Raw genomic sequence first — 20,698 nt, 5'->3', positions numbered from 1 at the left:
GACTGAGCTTCTCTCCTTTAGGGTTTTGGAAGTCCTTCCTACTTAGGGTTCCCATGAGGAGATAAAACCTCTCACCAATTGATCATTTTACTTTACGCCAATTCTCTTTATTGTATTGATAGGAAAGTTAAGTTTTCCCATATATATATTTTTTTCGGCCTCTTCAAGAACAGTTTCAAGGTGTTCAAAACCTGGTAAGGCTTTTCTCCCCATCATCTGGAAGAGAAGGTCAGGTGATTGGCCCTGACTTAGAGCAGAAGTGATAAGAGGCCAGGTAAGAATTAGCAAGGGATGGATGGAGGCCATGAATTCCATGCTTTGTTTTTGGACTCAAGAATAGATCCCTCAACTCCATCTCCCCCAAACTGCCTTGCAAGACCTCCTGCCCTCAGACCCTCCCTTCCCTTGGCCTCTCAGCTCTTCTGGCATGTCAGGTAAGGCCTTTCACCCATTCTGCTGGAGCTATACTGCTGTTTCTTTCATCTTGGACCCCAGTGCCCCGTGTTGAGAAAGGAGTCCCTGCTCCAGAAGGCCAACTTTCGGTGTCGTGATTCTTATCTCCCGTCTCCACCTGTCTTCCCTTTGCTTTGTCTTCTGATGTAAAGCATTCTCGTGGGCAGAAGAAAGCTTTTGTTCTTCTCCAAAACAGCGGGGCCAACAGTTGGCCAATAAAGCTAATTGGGAAGAGAGTGAGAACCGTCAACACCTCTGGGTTGAATAACAGCCTATCTTCAAAGACTATTGAGAGGGGACCAACCATGAGAGAGAGGGACATGGTGGCTCAAGGGCTAAGATGCTGAGCTTGTTGATCAGAAAGGTCGGTGGTTCGGCAGTTTGAATCCCTAGCGCCACATAACGGAGTGAGCTCCCATTCCTTGTCCCAGCTTCTACGAACCTAGCAGTTCAAAAGCATGTAAAATAAATGCAAGTAGAAAAAGGGGACCACTTTGGTGGGAGGGTAACAGTGTTCTGTGCGCCTTTGGTGTTTAGTCATGCCTGCCACATGACCACGGAGACATCTTTGGACAGTGCTGGCTCTTCTTCAGCTTTGTAACAGAGATGAGCAGCACCCCCTAGAGCCAGAAACGAGTAGCACGGATGTGCGAGGGGAACCTTTACCTTTTACCTAACCATGGGAGAGGGGCCAAGGCCATGCCTAATAGTTGTAAACACCCCATGAAAGATTTTTGTCAAGCTGAACTAGTGAAGCTGTTAATTTGCTTACCTTCACTTGACGGTTGCTATGCAGAAAAGGAGCATTTTGTTACGTTTCTGGGAATGACAGTCTGTGTATTGCAATGGAGTGGTGACAAGTGTTACTGTTCTACAAGTGCTGGTTGTGATTGTGTTCTGTTGAAACCAGCACTTCAAAACTGTAAATTACTGTAATTCATACACAATAGCAAAACAGTTAGGATGGGAAGATGCAATTATCAGATCCATCAGCTGGAAGCAGTTTATATATTATTATAGTAGAGATTTAATAGAGATACAATAGAGGCAGCAATCCTTGGTTAATGATTGCTTGTTCAGTTCAATGTTACAATGGTATCGTGGTGTTTATGATCAGAACTCGGCATCCTCCTGGCCATCTCAACACCCTCATGGTCACGTGAATTGGGTGCTGGAACAGGCTCACATGTATGACAGTTGTGGTATCCCACAGTCAGGTGGTCCCTCTTGCAACTTTTCCTGCCGGCTTCCCACAAGCAAAGTCAATGGGGAAGCCTGCAGAAGTGGGTTGATGTTGTTGCTCTGGTAACTCTCTCTCCCAAATGGTAACTGCCACCTCCAGCCTCACCACGTTCCTGCTGCACCAGGGCTGCTGTTTTGTGAAGTGATGCAGTTGTGAAGTGTGGTTATATGCTTTCTAACCACATCCCTAAGCAACATATATTCTGGGTCTCAATTACCATAATTAACCAAGGACCACTCTCAGTGAGTGGAACCTGTCTAGATTCCTCCCATTTATTCACTGGGGATCTGTATTTTGCACTCCATGTAGATAGTCCTTGATTTACGACTGGTTGCTTAAATCCCCAAAGAAAAAGAAAAGGCACTTATGACATAGATTCCGAGTTCTGATGGCTATTGTCCCCTTGCAGTTGCATAATTACGCTTAACAAATTCTTGGCAACCAGCCTACATTTATAAGCATCCTTCAGTCACGTAGCCACAATGTACAATGATTTTTTACCGGAAACCAGCATTTACTTCCAGTTTCGATTAAAAAAACACACATAACTTAAGGGTCACAGATTTCAATTAAGACTCAAGCTAATACAATCCTGGGTTGTATAAACAATCAAAATTGTGTGAAGTACTACTACCACTTTATAAAGCCTTAGTAAGGCCACACCTGGAATGCTGCATCCAGTTTGGGTCCCCACATTACAAAAAAAGATGTTGAGAGAATTTGGAAAAAGTGCAAAGAAGAGCAACTAAGATGATTGAAGGCCTGGAGACTAAAACATATGAAGGACGGTTGCAGGAATTGGGTTTGGCCAGTCTAGAGAAAAGAAGGACTAGGGGGGACATGATAGCAGTCTTCCAGTATTTGAGGGGCTGCTGCAAAGAAGAGGGGGGTCAAATTATTATCCAAAGCACCTGAAGGCAGGACAAGAAACAACGGATAGAAACTATTCAAGGAGAGAAGCAACCTGGAATTAAGGAGAAACTTCCCAACAGTGAGGACAATCAACCAGTGGAACAGAAGTTGCCTTCAGACATTGTAGGTGCTTCATCCCTGGAGGTTTTTAAGAAGAGACTGGACAGCCACTGCAGGGGGTTGGACTAGAAGAAGTCCAAGGTCCCTTCCAGCTCTATTCTAATTGAATCATATGGGTTCACTTAACAAGGTACATTAAGAACCAGATAGATTTGCTTCACCTAGGAACTGCTCCAAAAAAAAAAAAAAATCACGTCGGTCATGTAATAAGCCCCTTAACAAGCAGCACAAGTGACTTAAGGTCGTAAGTCAAGGACTACCTGTATGGATACGTGTGCGTATGCTAAGAAGTGATCAGTAGTAGCATCAACAGGGTTATAACTTATCGTTTGCGAGAGAAGGGTAAGAAGCATAAAATTGTTGCGCGCAGGCAAATTATCTGATGAAAAAACAGCTACTGTAGGATTTCTTACAGTAAAACGATACCAGATCTGAGTAGTTGGAGGAAATGTGTGTTTAGTTAAAAAAATAATAATAATTGTTTTTATATTTTAATTGGGAAATAGATTTAGTGAAGGGTCCTCAGCCTCTTCGACGCTGAATTTGGCAATCGTGATTTTTATTCTTTTTTTGTCTCCCCGGCTTTCAGGTGAATCCTCCTCAGACGGAGATCACAGTGGGAGAGTTCCATGCTGGAGCTGCCCTCCCATCCTTTCCTCCTTGCCACACTGAACGTTTGATTGCTCTAGTCATTAACCTTTCAAGCCAACGGCGCTGTGGTGTGCCTTATTTAAGGAGCACTTCAGAGTCAATTGCGCAAACTGTCAAAGGTGTGCTCCACATGTGGCCGATTTTCCTTCCCATCTTCTGCCCATTGATAAGTTTCTTGCAGTTAAAAAGGAGGAAAGGGGAAGGAATGTTTTGTATTTCTCTGGACTTCTGCCCCAAAGAAACAGCATTGGGCCAAGTGGCTTCAACCCACCCACCCTCTTATTATCAGCCTTTCGATGGGGGGCATCTTAACGGAGACCTGGTCAATGTGCGGCTTCAGGCCAAATGCAGGACGTGTCACCTGTCAGCTTTAGCAAGAGGGCATGGTGGCACAGCAGCTTAATGGTGCTGGAACTGATGGCCAGAAATGGCCTGCACTCCAGCAGTTCGAGCCCAGCTCTGCGGGACAGGGTGAGTTCCTGCTGCTCGCTGCCTGGCTCTTGGTCACTGGCATTGTGTGCCATACACTAAACAAATAAATGTCAGATTTAGCAAACCAAGTAAAAAATCTGGCACTTAGATATGGCAGATTGGAACATCCATTTTGATTAGGAACTTTAGGCCATTCAAAAAGATGAAGTTTTGCTTGGTTTTTTTATAAAAAAAAATAGGCTCTGTAAGGTAAATATGAATTGATTTGGGTAATTAGCTCACCCCTACTTAATTCTAATCAAAGCTCTGGAGTATTATGAATTAGTCTGGAACGCTTGAGTGAATCTTCTCCAACATTAGGGAACTGGGAAAGGTAACAGTCAACAAGCAGCCTTCGTAGTTTGATCTGTTCTTATAATTTGAAAAAGGAAAAAAATTGCTGCTGTTTGTGTTGCCATTTTCATCTGCAGAACAGGACAGTTAGGGAAGTAATGAAGGGCAAATTCACACAGTATTTACGCATTCCAGTACCAGTACTTAATGTTGCATCTGGATATTTATTAAAACTCTGTATGTCATTCTCATACCTTTGAATTCGACTAAGCTTTGGAAAGCATCCTTTAGGGTTTTCAAGCACTTTGTCGGTTATTTTCGGCTGTCTTTAAATAAGATTTATGCAGCCCCAACAAGCATCACCCAACAAGAAGTAGACATTTTTTAGCTTACTGATTTAAATGGATGGATAGACATACAGTATATATCTCAGCATTTATATCTAAGCTAAGAAGTGTAGTGTTAATTTATGATTTGCTGGTAACACAATATTCAGAAAAAGAGAACAAGTCACATTTTTTAAACGATAATGGTGTATATTTCTTTCTACTGTGCAATTATGGAACTGCAAGAAAGCTACAGAGTGCTGTGAATTTCACAAGTACATTGGTACGTGGGCTGTTTCTTTAATAAAAGTTCCTAACAAAAGGGGAAAGTTGCAGCTGGAAGCAGTTGGGGTTTTGCCCTCCAAATGTTCAGTGGAATAATGACCTTCCCAATCAAAACTATTTGTCTGGAATCAAATATTTCCATATTCAGTTATGGAAATAATTTCAAAAGTCCTGGCTGTTGGGTTTTTTTAGGCACCATGCATAAGAGATTTCCCATAAGTCTAGAATTGAAGGGCCAATTTGTTAAGTTTTTTTATTATCTGCTTTATTGTCATGGACCAAGAATTGTTTAAACCACTTTCAAAGGTAGAAACATCTACTACAAAATTCCTGGTTTCTTGAAAGATAAAAAAAAGTCATTGATGAGCATTGGGATCACCTCCTTCCCTATTGAGAGGTACCATCCCTCCATCTTTCAACAAGAGAAGTCCCTGGGTTGTTTTTTTGTTTGGTTTTTTTGCAGCCCAGCCCAGATCTGGTCCTTGGAGAGTTGGAAATTGTTTAAAGCTAAACTGAGTAAGATGCTGTAGCTTTGCTCTTCTCATCAGCCTGGGAAAACTCTCAGGGTGAAGTTTAAAAAACCTTCCCTTCCCCAATTCCTTCCTTTCCTTTCCTTTCCTTCCCTCCTTTTCTTCAACCTTTCTTTTCCTTTCCTCTCCTTCCCTTTCCTCCTTTTCCTCTCACTTCTCTTCCCTTTCCTCCTTTTCTTCTTCCTCCCTTTCCTTCCCTCCTTCTCCCTTTCTTTTTTCCCCTTTCCTTCCCTTTCCTTCTTTCCTGCTTTCTTCCCTTCCCTCCTTTTCTTCTTCCTCCCCTCCTTTTCTTCTTCCTTTCCTTCCTTTCCTTCCCTTCCCTTCCCTTTTCTCCTTTTCTTCTTCCTCCCCTCCTTTTCTTCTTCCTTTCCTTTCCTTCCCTTTCCTTCCCCTTTTTCCTCCTTTTCTTCTTTCCTTCCCCAATCCTTTCCTTTCCTTTCCTTTCCTTTCCTTTCCTTTCCTTTCCTTTCCCTCCTTTTCTTCTTCCTGACAACTATAAAATGTGTATAGAAAATGGGGGTAACTGCCAGAATCCTGACACTTCCTTTCCTTTCCTTCTTTCCTTTCCCTTCTTTCCTTTCCTTTCCTTTCCTTTCCTTTCCTTTCCTTTCCTCTCCCCTCCTCATTTTCTTCTTTCTTTCCTTTCCCTTCCTTCCCCTCCTCTCTCCTCCCTTCCCCCCACTCCAGTCCTCTCCCCTCTCCATGCCCCTCTCTCCCCCTTCCCTTATTTCCCTACAATTCCACCTGAATACAGTTACAGATGGGTAAACAGGCAGGGAAGCCAAGATTATCTGGAAGATGTTTCATACGATTAACTTATGGGGATATAGAAAGCAGTGAAAGACAAATCCTCCACCTCCTATTGCATTCTTTCTGGGCCTGGATAAAACAAGGGCCTAATACCAGGAAAGGCTGTCAGCAGTCCCAAATATAAAAACCAGCCATTTAAAAGTGAAAGTTCTTATGCGGCTTAATTTGAGTATGGGGAGAAAAAGTATCATTAATTTAAAATTGTGCAGGTCCGCATAGATAAAAATTAGGTACCCAGTTGCTACAGCCAGCACTTGGCATAATGATTTATTGGTTCTGTATGAGGCTACGATTTTATATATCTTCCTCTGGAAGGAAGGCCCAGAGTGGCCCATGGATAGGATGGTGGCTAGAAGAATTCTCCTGAATATCTCAATTTCTATTTAATGCCAACCCTTTGATCTCATTAAGCACTTCCTGATTCTGCCTTCCTGGACTCTCTTGAGCCCCAGTTGAATTTTTGAGAATGAGGCAGTCCGTCTATTCTTGGTGCCACCATGAGTTTTATTTGTGGTGGAGATGCTGGGGGGGAAATCATTTAACCTCTTAGGGTGTTTCAAATTTAGTTTTAAAAGGTTCATAGCTTGAGTTAAAATGAGAAGCAGAAACTATACTGAAAAAATAAGTTATCTAAAGAAATGTTGTCCAGCCTCTTCTTAAAAGCCTCCAGTGATGGAGCTCCCACAACTTCTGAAGGCAACTTCTGTTCCACTGGTTGATTGTTCTCAGTGTGAGGAAGTTTCTCCTTAATTCCAGGTTGCTTCTCTCCTCGGTTAGTTTCCATCCGTTCTTTCTTGTCCTGCCCTCTGGTGCTTTAGAAAATAAATTGAAAAACTTCTGGAAAAAGGAAATGCCAGAAGTTTCTATCAAACCCTTTAAAATTAAAGAGAAAGAAAAGACGGTCGAATATCTCTGTCCCTGTCTCTCTATCTCTATCTCTATCCCTGTCCCTGTCCCTATCCCTATCCCTATCCCTATCCCTATCCCTATCTCTATCTCTATCTCTATCTCTATCTCTATCTCTATCTATCTATCTATCTATCTATCTATCTATCTATCTATCTATCTATCTATCTATCTATCTATCTATCTATCTATCTATCTATCTATCTATCTATCTATCATCTATCTCCGCTCTCTGATAACTAGATCAAGAGAGAAGAAGCACTGGAAAAAGTGACTTATGAGCTTTTTTTCACACTTACGACCGTTGTGGCATCCCCATAGCCCACGTGATCAAAATTTGGACCCTTGGCAACTGATTCACACTTACGATGGTCACAGCATCCCGGGGGGTGTCATGTGATCCCCTTTTGCAACCTTCTGACAAGCAGAGTCCATGGGGGAAGCAGGATTCACTTAACGACCAGGTGACTAATTGAACAACTGCAGTGATTCACTTAACAATGGTGGCAAGAAATATCATCAAAATGAAGGCCAAAATTCACCTAACGCATGTCTCAGTTAGCAACAGAAATGTTGGGGCTCAGTTGTGGTCATAAGTCAAGGACAAATGTGCTCCAGCCAACTGATTTTTCAGCCCTACTTCCGTGAGGGTGCTTCCTTCTCTTGGTCCCCCTTATTTTACTGGGATTTAACGTCGCCTTTCCTTCTTTATTCTGACACCATCCAAGTTGCAGGCCCAAATCCCCACAAGTATGTTAGGTTTTATCACCTCTTTTCTGGGAATTTTAGGGAAGGGCACAGAGAGGTGGGGTAGAAGAAGAAGAACCTAGCTAATTTTCTGCAAGTCTGAGGGGATGGATCAGTGGTGGGATTCAGCCGATTCGCACCGGTTCACAAGAACCAGTTGTTAAATTTCTGAGCAGTTTTGGTGAACTGGTTGTTGGAAGAAATCCTTAGGGCAGGGAACCGGTGGTGAAATGATTGGAATTCCACCACTGGTATGGATGGAGAGTCTGTCACTCATTTCCCTTCTCTTGAAAACTCTTGTAACTCAAGTTTTATGAGCTACCACATCAAATATGCCTTGGTAATTATTTTTGGCTTATGGCCAGCAGTGCATGCACTCATTAATTCTTAAAGTTGGCTCAGGCATGAAGGCAACCATCACAAGAGTTTAATTCTGCTGAAAACAGCTAAAGTATTAAATTAATAGCGCTCTAACCTCCCCTCCAGATAATAACAGATAATTGAGGTTGCTTTTTTTAAAAAAAATAGTAGGCAGCATAATGGAATCAAGAACACTAATTAAAGAAAACTACTGATGAATGGCCAATCTCTTCGAAAGAACAATGTCATACAGAATGTAGGTTTTGCACCCGCTGGAGATGGTATCGAAAACGTATTTTGGGCTTGGAGAGGAAATACTCAGGAAAGTGTCTTAACATTAATATTCAGATAATTCTTAACAGGGACCCCTTGAGATTCTTTCCTGCTGAGATTAGTGTAATATTACAATTAATACAATAATGAGTCTTCATTTTGCTCCACGAGCCTGTCTTTTAAAAAACTTAAACTTCCATGGAATGATTGTCATTCAAACGGCATTTGAGTTGCCAAAATTTTACCCTGTGCGAAATGAACGCCATAATTAACGTAATTGGGTAATCCATCAGTATGATCGTTCTTAATATGCTTGAGTGAATATGAAAGAATCGGGTGGATGGGGAAAAGGGCCAGGAAAGGAAAATGGAAGAAGCATAATCTCTCCACCTGGGAACCGAAGAGAAGAAAGAAGTATTTTGGAGAGATGCAATATTTGGTTTAACCAGGTGGCAGGTAGTTTAATGGATCACAGTGGAAAATCTTATTGTGGAAGAAGAACTCTTTGGTTCTGGTAATACAACGTGGCATTTTTCCTCTATCAACTAGAGACAATCCTCATTTAGCAACTGGCTTGAACAATGACCGTTTGCCCTTATGACAATGATGAAAAAGGAACTTTGCACACAGCCAGTTATTATATAAAGCAAAGATTTTTATTTTTATTTTTTTATCTTCAAACATGGTAGGAGCTAACAAGTAAAAATTACAAAGATATTCAGAATGTGCTGGTTTTGCTGTCAAACCCACAGGCCTGACATCCTCTACACAGTTCGTTTGTCTTCCATTAGCTTTCTGTTTTTAAAAGATGGATTCCCTTGTCACAAGGCCATTAGCTGTAATGAAATGGTTTTGAACTTTGGTGTATTTATTTTGTAGTCCTAGTTTTATAATTAGGTTAGTTAGAGCCTCCTCTCCTTTAGAGTCACCAAGCAAACAGTGTGAAAATAGAAACTTCAGGCACAAAAATCATGCTTAAAAACCCACTTTACTTTATTATTATTATTTGATGCATTGTAACTGTTCTGAAGACGATTCTTTTGCTTTGCATTTCTAGTTGTAGAGAAAATAGAAACCTCTGGCAAATCGAGTTATTATTGACGGGATTCCTTAGACCGAGCCTTGAATTGGGAGATACCATTCCAGGGAAGCAGCTGCACCCATACGTATGCTTGTGTTTGTGGAAATTAACAGACACAAGGGATGGGACTTAGATTGTGATGCCATGTCTCCCCTCTTCCCTTTGACTTTTGGATTTTTCTTCTGCCCCAGAATGGAAAGGGAAGGAAGAGATAAGCTTTGTGAAATTGAAATCTTAAAGTACTCTGGGGAAGATGTCTTGCGTGACTCCACTAGATCAATCGTTAAAACATTTTGCACTATTACAACTGTACTATGTGCTATATGATAGCCAGTTTGGTCTGGAGGTTCAGGTACCAGGTTAGAAAGCAGGAGATGGAGAGTTCAAGACCCACCTTAGCCATGAAAGCCAGCTGGGTAACTTCGGGCCAATCACCAGGAGACACACAGATCCAGATTAACAGAGTTGGAAGGGACCTTGCAGGTCATCTAGTCCAACCCCCTGCCAAAGCAGGAGACCCTACACCATTTCTGACTGTGAGTTCTAGTCCTGCCTTAGCCATGAAAGCCAATTGGATGACTTTGGGCCAATCAGAAGGAGACGATGAGTTCTAATCCCACCTTAGCACTTACCTGAGATCCAAAACAGGCCACGTGGAGACTCCTGGGAGAGGCGAGGTGGGCAGGGCCAGCCAGTCATTGCAACTACTGGTTCGCCAAACCAGATGTAAAATTAACATCGAATTTGCCTGAACAGATGCGAACCAGTAGCAGCCCATCCCAATGCTATGGTGCATGTTTCTTGGAATTCTCAGAAAGAGTTTGAAATTGTATTTGAAATGTTGAATCCTACCTGGAGAAGGTACCCTACATTCATGTACAACCCTGCTTTCTCAGCATCAGCAACCTGAGGTGTGAACTCCAGGAATTCCCCAGCTAGCCAGCAAAGGTCCACCCTTAAGTGTTATTTGGGATGGGGCCCTAGGGGAGAACAGCCTGGAGGGTGAATGTCAGGCAGTTCTCCATTCAAAATCCAAGAAAGGAACGCTTAGACTCCATTAATATAGAGAAAAACATCTTTTACTAGAAATCAAGTGGTAGCATCAAAGGAATTCTGAATCTGAGGAACTGAGCACGAAAATCACATATACCAAGTGATGGCAACGTTCCCACCCACCATAGTTCAAATGGTCCATCCAATTACAGTTGTATATAATGTCATGTGGGCCATCTTCAGGTGGTGATGAAGGCATCTCTCCATTGACCTTGGCCTATTTTTGATAAAGAGTTGCACCTGTGCACAGCCCAGCAAAGAAGCATAAACAAGAAAGTTTTTCCCCAACTCATACATTTCATTCTCTAAACCTCCAGCATGTTTCCCACACCCACAAAACCCAATTATTTCACCCCTCCCCCCGTTACTATGGCAGCCGAAAGATGCAAAGCAAAGGAAAGAAATCTCGAAGGCTGACAGTGATGGATTGGGGTTGCCTTAGAAAGGGTGAGTTTTGTTTCTGAAGCTTGTTGAAGGACCTTCACACTACACTACCCTAAAACAAGGGTTTCCAACCTTGACAAATTTAAGACTTGTGGACTTCAACTTCCATACTTCCTCAGCCAACTTTGCTGGCTTTGCTGGCTCAGGAACTCTGGGAGTTGAAGTCTACAAGTCTTAAAAGTGGTCAAGGTTGGGGACCTCTGCCCTAAAAGCAGCAGAGTCGACTTTCTGAATGTATTTTTCTCTGTCCGATAGAGAAAGAGAGAAAGGCAGGTCCAGACATAATAAAAGCTCAATGAGACATTTTCTTCTTTTCGGAGTGAAAAACTTTCTCAAGGGATCTTCTCTATTTGCATCTTTTTCATGCCCCAGAAGAATCGTCATCATATTTTTTTTGTCTTTTTATAAATGGGTCTTGGGGAAAAAAAAATGGTCATCCTGAAAGGCAATAACTCATCTAAAAGGTGGCCACCTTTGATTTAAGAAGTCTTCCTGAAACTGATCGCTTGGGTTGTCCCTCCTCACCTTTCCTGGGAGGGGCGGAAGACGGGTTGGTTAAGGGATCAAACGTTTGCCCCACGGGATTCAAATCGATCTGGTCCGAATGATGTAACTCGCTCTTTCCCTTGGGGATAAAATGGATTTAGAAGAACAAGAGATTTCTAAACGATGGCCGTGTCAACACTGGGATGCTTTTTTTTTAATAGTATTTTTTTTAACAACAAACATAAACAAACACAAAAACGCAAAACACAAAATAAAATCTTATTTCCATTGTACAGTGTGTCAATTGGTACATATCTCTTGTGCACAATGTCAACAGTCTTTCCCTCCTAATTTTATGTTACAATTCATAATGTATGAAGCTATTGTCCACTTAATATTATATTATTATCAAATCATTATTAGACTATGATTACACATCATCCTTTTCGAGCAAGTCTCAACTTTTACAAAACCTAATTCATATTGTCATTCATTTCACAATAATCAATTATTACCTAACATTATATTGTATTATCTTTACTATTATATTGTATTAATATTATAATATATTTTATTTCTCTGTTTTCTTATCTAGCCATCGATAAAATAAATCCCAAATTTTATATACTCTTTTTCTTGTTGCTCTCTAATGGCAAATGTCAATCTACTCGTTCCTGCACATTCCATTATTTTCTTTATCACCTCCTCTTCTATTGGAATTTTTTCAGTTTTCCAGTTTTGCGCAAATACAATTCAAGCTGGTTACACTGGGATGCTCTGAAGCACGTTGGTCAGTGATTCTCTTGCAGGGGGGAAATGTTTTCATATTCTATAATGCCATGATGTGCCAGCCACACTCACCCTTGGATGCCATCGCTGAGGTCTGGGGAAGTTTTACATAAATTGCATCTTTCCTATCAGACGTGAAGAACAAGGAAGGCTTCAAACAAAGGCGCTAAGTTTGGTTCCTCGCAAGGGAACTTCAACAAGAGACCATTTTATTAGCCGAGGGACAGAAAATCTAGAATTCCTTGATAGGGTTCAAAGGGTGGTTGGTGGGCTGTCTGTACAGGTAGTCCTCGACTTACGAACACCATCGGGTCCAAAATTTCTGCTGCTAAGTGAGAGACATTGCTTAAGTCGGGTTTGCTCCATATTTATGACTTTCCTTGCTGCTCTTGTCAAATGAATCCCCGTGGGCGTTAAATTAGTAACCCGGTCGTTAAGTGAATCTGGCCTCGCCATGGACATTGCTTGTCAGAAGGTCACCAAAGGGGATCATGTGACTCCCCGGGACACTACGACCATCATAAATATGAGCCAGTTTGCCAAGCATCTGAATTTGGATCACACGACCTGGAGGATGCTGCCAACGGTCGTAAATGTGAAAAGCTGCCATAAGTCCCTTTTTTCCAGGGCCATTGTGACCTGGAACAGTCATTAAATGAACTGTTGTAAGTCAAGGACTACCTGTATTAATAGAATTGTACTCGGAGCAGTGGCCAGTTGCTCCCAGAGCTTCGGTGCGGGAAGACAGGGGTGTCAACTCATAAAATATTTCTATGGTCTTTTTAGAGTTGCCAACAGAAAGGGAGAGGGGAAAGGGGTTTGAAAGAGCAGTGCGGCAGTTTGGAAACCGAAAGTGCATTCCATAAATAGAGTAGTTTTTCAAAGATAGTAACTAGGTGACTGAAGTTTCTGCCGTGCAAAATTCTAACTGGAGAGCATGATTGAAGACTCTGGGCTATGGATGTGTCCCAACGGAGAATATGAATTACGATACACCCAGAGGGCTGGGGGAAAACCAGGGTCAAGGGTGACAATGAATGATGTGTCTCAGAGTCGGATCCACCCAGGCAATACCGGCATGTTAACTCCCAATAAATCCTTTGAAAGTTTTGGAAGTTTGGCTCGAGACTCATGATTTAATGGAGTTAACTGCCAGAATCCTATCAGGGGGTTTCCGTGTCTCCTTGCGGGAAGCAAACGTGGAGCCAGGAAATAAGAGGAAGGCCCAGAGTTGGCATATAGAGTCCGATTCCTTTTGCAGGCAATTGTCTCCCTTGACCCCTTTAAGCTTTTGAAACCATTGTGTGAGTTTGTGGTGCTTTTGGACAGCTGGAGAATAGGTTTGTTATTCACACGCCTCTCTGCCACTTTCTTTAGGAGTGCCCCAGTGGGATTGTTAATGAAGAGACCTTCAAAGAGATTTACTCTCAGTTCTTCCCACAGGGAGGTGAGTCCTTTGGCATAAGTAGTCCTCTTTGCATGTACCCCACCCCCCGTTACGTCTCACGGCTTTAATATCCAGGGGGGTAGTGGGGTGGTGGTCTTGGGAATTCAGTGACTTATGCGTTTCCATGGATGGTTGGAAAGGTTTCTTGGGGTTTCCTTCATGGGTGTCTTATGTCTTAGCCATAGGCTAGCCCAGGGATCCCCAAACTTGGCAACTTTAAAACTTGTGGACTTCAATTCCCAGAATTCATAGCTGGCTGGAGAATTCTGGGAGTTGAAGTCCACAAGTCTTAAACTTGCCAAGTTTGGAGACCCCTGGGCTGGTCGTTCAAGAATACTCTGCCTTTGGGCTCAAAGGTATGCTTTGTTTCACACTGCTTTCCGTGCCAAATTAGCTTGAAGCGGTGGGGAGAGCTGCAATAAATATCGTTATCTTTTCTTTCATTTTCAAAGGGTCTTATTAAGAAAACAGTAGAAATAAAAAACAAAAACAAAAAAGGAATAGATATACTTTTTAATAGGTTTTAATACCCAGCTTGCTACCAAGATCTTTTACCTGGGGTGGGATTCTACTGGTTTGGACCGGTTCCATAGAACCGGTTGTTATGATTCTGCGCAGTTTGGAGAACCGGCAAATCGTGTCCCTGGCTGGCTCCGCCCCTCTCTGACTGCCCCTCCCCGCCCAGTCAGTCCTTATCACGCATGCGCATCGCTGACTGCGTTCTTCCCTGCCCAGTCACACCTTAAGGCAGGGGTGTCCAACCTTGGCAACTTTAAGACTTGTGGACTTCAACTCCCAGAATTCCTCAGCCAGCTAGCTGGCTGAGGAATTCTGGGAGTTGAAGTCCACAAGTCTTAAAGTTGCCAAGGTTGGACACCCTGCCTTAAGGTATTTCTTAGGCCTTAAGGCAGTGATCCCCAACCTTTTTACGCCGCCGCCCGGTACCGGCATCAGCTGGGCGCCGCAGCCCGGTGAGTGACTGCGGCATCAGCTGGGCGCCGCCATCTTTTTTGATGAAAACGTGCTTCCGGTGAACTTTCTACCCGGAAAAGCTCACCGGAAGCACTTTTTCATCAAAAAGATGGCGGCGCCCAGCAAGCCAGCGGCCCGGTAGGACTTGTTCCGTGGACCGGTACCGGTCCGCGGACCGGTGGTTGGGGACCCCTGCCTTAAGGTATTCCCAATGATCAGCAGTGCTGGGATCCCACTCGCTGTCTTACCGGTTCTCCCAGGGGGCTTCCCTGGGGCCCAGGAGGCAAAAAGGGGCGTACTGGGGGTGGGATGGGGGTGCTGCCCCCCCCCCCCTGCGCTCTGTTTTTTTGACTTCCTGGGCCCCAGGGAAGTTTCCTGGGTGCAAAAATGCCCCCCCAAAGAGGCTTCCCTGAGGCCCAGGAAGCCAAAAACATGGGGGGTGGGGCCTGCTGCAAAATTAAAGAAGCCACACTCACCCAGTCACATGGCGGCACCCACCTAGCCCCGCCCACAGAGCCGGTTGTTAAAATAGTTGAATCCCACCCCTCTCTCCTACCTATCTTTGTCAGGCAAGGTAGTACGAAAAGCAGGAATTGGAAAGGAGGAAAAAAAAGAAAGGCACCTTCAAAAATTAAGCCAGATTAATCTAGGCACATAAATTGTTGTGACCATCAGTTCTTCTCAAAAAAGTTGAATTGTGGACTGTTCTTGTCTCAAAGGTGCTTTTCTTTTGAGGGGCAACTGGACTTCCTTGGTTTTCCCTTGAAGACGCTTTGCTTCTGATCCAAGAAGCTTCCTCAGTTCTGACTCCAGACGGAATTGATCACCTGAGACGCTCAGGAAGAGATTGGACTGCCATGTGTCAGAAATGGTGTACGGTCTCCCGCTTAGTAGGAGCGGGGTTTGACTAGATGACCTACAAGGTCCCTTCCAACTCTGATTATCTGTTAAATCTGACGAAGCTTCTTGGATGAGAAGAGAAACGTCTTCAAGGAAATTGATTTTTTTTCCTTGAAAGCCCAGTTGCCTCTTGAAAAAAACACATTTGGGGCCACCATGACCTGGAGCACCGAGAGTCTCCATAGACATATGACTGTATTCATCCATCATTATCCCTCATATCGGATTATTCCTAAATTTGGGGAGGGGTCCAAGCAGAGTTGCCCCTCCCTCTGAAAAGTGACAATTAGCTCCCCTTGTCTCCTGCAGTTACCAAAACTCACAAACGCTTGGCAGAGGAAAATTGAAAAGTGGTATCGTGCCTTGCTAAAAAAGAAGAATAAAAGACCGACTCGTTTCTTATGTGCCTCCTGCACAGGCTGACTAATAAAAGAATGACTCTTTCACTAGTACTCAAGATGCAAGTTGGAGCTTTGAAGGAGGAGAAAAGAAATCCCACAAATATCTTCAGAGCCACGTAATGACAGCTGGCAAGGCTTCCAGGGACGCCTTATAAGCGGCTCGGTGGGGGGGGTTGCCGGCATTCGTTCCCTCCCACAGAATGTCATCTTAGGAGAGGCCGGGAGAGATGGAATCCAGAAGCCATTGAAATGGGTAGCTCAACGCCTAAAGTTGATGCAAATGCAGGCTCTCCTGCTGACCTCCCTTTGTGTCGTGAGGCATGTGGCTTCCTTGTTTCTTAACCGACTTGACAGCTTTCCACCACCGTCAGTGAAGAATTCCTGGCTCTTGCATAGGTTGGTGCAGGGTGGATAATAAGGAAGCCAACTTGGTGTTTTTGTGCTTATTTTTCTGGCTCCTTCTCGTACGGAAGCCAGCCAATTCTCCTCTTCTTAAGCAGGGCATTTTATCAGCTGCCATGCATGTGCGCAGCTTCCCTTTTTAAACACGGGGTTCCCAGCTGCAGCTAATGAAGGGAATCAGGGCCCTTTCCTCCCCCGTAAGCCACGCAACCCACGTTTAACTCTGTGAGTTAAAATCCACAAGTTTTAAAGTTGCCAAGTTTGGGGATCCCTGATTTAGACTTTCTCCTGGCTTGTTTTTCTGTAGTCTATGGTTCTTCGCTGAGAAATTTCTCTGCCAAATTATGTGCAAATTCCCTGGAATGTTTTTTTTTTTCCCCTCCATTTCTCCACCTGAACTGGATGGGAAGCCCTCAAGAACATGACACAGCCAACATCCTTTTGTTTTTAAGAAATATTTTCATGGGTTGTTTTTGTTGGTTGGTTGGTTTTTTAAGAGGTTGGGCAACCCATTTGTCCAGAATGGCCTCCTCCTGCTTGAGCAGGGGATTGGAGTAGAAGACCTGCGAGGCCCCTTCCAACTCTGGTGTTCTCTTCTGTTCATTTCCCACATGGCGCATATTCCTAGCGTATTTCAAGTTAGAAAGAAAGCGATGCATTTTCTTTTTCATGCTATTTGAAAGGATGGCATTTCCTTTTTTTTTATTTAAAAAAGATGTGTCACAACACCAATAGGCTCAGTAGTAAGTCTAATCAAGCTTCAGCACTGCAGACGTTGAAAAACACACAGGGAAAAAATTGCCTCCAGGTTATTCCTCAGAAAGTTGACAAGGAGCTGGCTGTACATTTAAGTGGGCGTCAGATCAGCATAAAGGACATTTTATTTTATTTTATTTTTGGGTTCCAAGGTGGTAGCCTTGACTATCTCAGAACAAAAACACCGCCCTCCCATCCTCACATATAGAACCGAAGTAAGGTTGGATCTGATTAGTTTTTGAAGGAATAAAACCGGGAAATCCCAATAGACCTAAATAGACCAGAAGGTTGTTTGTTCTTTTTAATGTATTTCCTTACAGTATATTTGCCAGAAAAACCTCTCCATGATACTCATATAGTCATCCTAAAACTGAAGGACTCTTAGCCTTTTTCCCTTATAAGGAACAAAAAACTCTGCCAGGTATGGCCAACTGGTCATCTAGTCTAGCATTTTTTTCCCTGCAGTAGTGAACATCGGCCTTGGAGGAAGACCGACCGATGGTCTGAATTCTATTCTGTGGTGATCCAGCAGTTCGTTTAGAAAGGGGTCACTTCATGGCTAATCAATCAATCCATCCAATCAGTCAAGAATAGAGCAGAAGGGACCTTGAGATCTTCTAGTCCAACCCCCCTGCCATCCGATCAATCCCTTCTTGTCATGCACGGCTTTTCACTCAGGATCAAAAGGCTCACCAGTCTGGCGTTGAGAAATGATTTCCTGGCTTTTATGAGTCAAAGCAAGAGAAGTGGGATTATCCAAACAACAAAACTTGCAACAAATCCATGAGAACAGATCAAATTAAAGCAGCCGAGCCATCATCTCTCTTGGTCATTTTGATTGCTGAATGAATTTAGGATGCTGCTCACGGTATCCTGTATCTTCGTTGGTTTTTTAAAAAATGTAATTCGGTCAAGCATTTTTCCCCCTCAGAATCAGAACAAATATTTCAGGAGCCATTTTTTTTCCCTCAGAGAAAACTTTTTTTGTCATGTAGAAAAATTGGCGGCAACCAAGGAGTCAAAAATAACAATAGCCCTTAGACTTATATTCCGCTTTATAGTGCTTTACGGCCCTCTCTCTGAGCAATTTACCAGAGCCAACCTCTTGGCCCAAACAATCTGGGTCTTCCTTTTACTGACTTCAGAATGGATGGAAGGCTGAGTCAACCTCGAGCCAGTCAGGATTGAACTGCTGGCAGTCGGCAGAGTTTACCCTGCAATGCTATACTCTAACCATGGCTCCACCCCAGCAAGCCAAGAATTCCGCTACTTCAAAGCCATCATAGCTGCCATCTTGACAGATGTCCCTGAAAGAGTATAGAGGCCCTCACTGGATGACAAATGAATCCAACCTTCTCAACTTTGCATCAGGCCTCAGCTAACGCTACTCAAATGAAGATCTTGGACGGAAAAGGGTTGGGGTTGTCCTGCCAAACAAAACCCATCGATACTTAGGAGTCTTGTGGCTCACATGGTGAGGACACTGAGTTGGAGCTTAGCAGGCTCCCGTTCGAGACCCGGTTGCTGCTGCATGGTGGGGTGAGCTCCGTCATTCGCTCCAGTTCCTTGGTGGGGACATGAAAGGAGCTCCCACGGGTGTGTTCCCCAGACAATGGTGATGTCACCAGCTCATCCTTTCAACCCCGAAGTGCCTTAAATCAGGGTCCCCAACCACCGGTCCACGGACCGGTACCGGTCTCGGAACAGGTCCTACCGGGCCGCTGGCTTGCTGGGCGCCATCTTTTTTGATGAAAAAGTGCTTCCGGTGAGCTTTTCCAGGTAGAAAGCTCACCGGAAGCATGTTTTCATCAAAAAAGATGGCTTCCGTGAGCTTTTCCGGGTAGAAAGCTCACCGAAGCACGTTTTCATCAAAAAGATGGCGGCGCCAGCGCTTCCGGTGACCCGGAAAGCTATTTCTACCAGGAAAAGCTCACCAGAAGCGCTGGCGCCGCCATCTTTGATGAAAAAGTGCTTCCGGTGAGGTCACCGGAAGCACTTTTTCATCAAAAAGATGGCGGCGCCCAGCTGATGCCGGTACCGGGCCGCGGCGCCCAGCTGATGCCGGTACCGGGCCGCAGCGTAAAAAAGGTTGGGGATCACTGCCTTAAATGACACAGGACGGGACAGGGGAGTGATTCTTGGCACAACCACACACTGTTCTGACTAGGGGTGGGTTTCTACCGGTTCTGTCCACCTCTGTAGAACCGGTAGCTCTGAAGAGCAGCAGACATAGAACCGGTTCTATGTCTGCTGATGTTTTTGCCCACCTGCCCACCTGGGCTCTTACCTGATCTTTATTTCCTGATTTTTCAACTTCAGCTGCAGAATGAGGCACAGCTGCAGTTTAAAAAGCAGGAAAAAAGGGCTGTTTCAAAGGCTGTGTCTCCGCACACAGCATGCTGATGACGATTTACAGGTGCGTGGCTCACAGTGTGCAGGGAAGCTCATAAATCCCGAACCAGAAGTAAACCCTGTCGTATCCCACCCCTGGTTCTGACCAAGGTTTCTGAGACCATAATTACGCACAGGCTTCTTTTAAAAACAAGTCTTGTTTTATTGCAACGCTGGGAATTGTTTTCATTCCCAGCCAGTAATTAATCTCAAATGGTCCCTCGAGATATGCACCCACGTTTCAATTCTGTGAAGTGCTGCCAATAACAGAAGTGTCAAATGAACTAGAAAGAAAACCAACCGAAGTACAAAGAGCTTCAAGAATGAATCTGAACCGATCGAACGACTTTTCTTCCTGCAAAGGTTTTGTCATCTTGGCCTGTCCCTTATCCCTTATGGGAGGGGCAATCACCTCCCAGCCTTACTTTCGAGTCACCCCTTCTGCTTCAGCTGCTCTCGCCTTCTAGCAGCTCTGCGCACACGCACGCTGGGAACAGGCTCCCCTGGTTCCTCTGCCTCGCTGCTGCCAGACTCCTAAGGCTCCAAAGGCAGCATTCCACTCCCAGATGGTCCTGGCCCCATCTCTGCATCAGATGCAGGACCCTCATCTGAGTCTTCTCCAGACTACCGGACTGGTGCCCATTCTTTCCCACTGTCCGATTCCACTGCTGGCTGCACCAGCGGCCGGCAAACCACAACACACACGTATGGAGGGACAATAATGCCGCCGAAATAATTTTGATACCTTCCTTTTGCCTAAAATTCCAAGACTAGGGTATAGCTTTACAATATCAACTCTATTTCTCCCCGTCTTGAGGTTCTCCAAAAACCTCCAAAGCAAGGTGGCAACTTAGTGGCCGATGGTTTTATCCTCTGTTCTCTAATTCTTTTCCTTATTTGCCAGTTGTTTATCCTGCTCAGGTGTCCACTGCCTTCTACACTACCGTCTGGGTTGTTAAATGTAGACGCTAATAAATATTGTAAAAACAGTTAGCAGTTTGGTTTGCTTGGTCTGAACCTCGTTAAGGCCCCGAGGCTGTTTATTCCTTTCCCCTTTTGCAGAATTTTAATTGTGCAAATGCAAATCAGCTCCAATCACTCGGATTCAGACCATTAAGCCGGTTGGAGTCAGATAAAAAGCGCACAACGGCTTTGGCATGAATGACGGGGCATTCAGCCTGATGGGAGCATTAAA

The 20,698-nt window shown here is 44.0% G+C and overlaps 1 protein-coding gene across 5 annotated transcripts in view; it reads left to right on the top strand.

Moving 5' to 3' along the window:
- KCNIP4 (potassium voltage-gated channel interacting protein 4) overlaps positions 1-20,698 on the top strand; it is a 281,003-nt gene that overhangs the window by 249,565 nt on the left and 10,740 nt on the right. For all 5 annotated transcript variants that reach the window (XM_026678823.2, XM_087963404.1, XM_087963403.1 and 2 more), the window contains one exon: positions 13,612-13,681. In XM_026678823.2, the coding sequence (XP_026534608.1) occupies positions 13,612-13,681 (70 nt within the window). The remainder of the gene's footprint in view (positions 1-13,611; positions 13,682-20,698) is intronic.

Source organism: Notechis scutatus, chromosome 4 (assembly GCF_049901735.1).
Source record: "Notechis scutatus isolate UNSWTSFEM ecotype Mainland chromosome 4, rNotScu1.2, whole genome shotgun sequence".
NCBI classification, from domain to species: domain Eukaryota; kingdom Metazoa; phylum Chordata; class Lepidosauria; order Squamata; family Elapidae; genus Notechis; species Notechis scutatus.
Note: the sequence above shows the minus strand (reverse complement) of the source record. Positions and strands in the feature narration are given on the sequence as shown.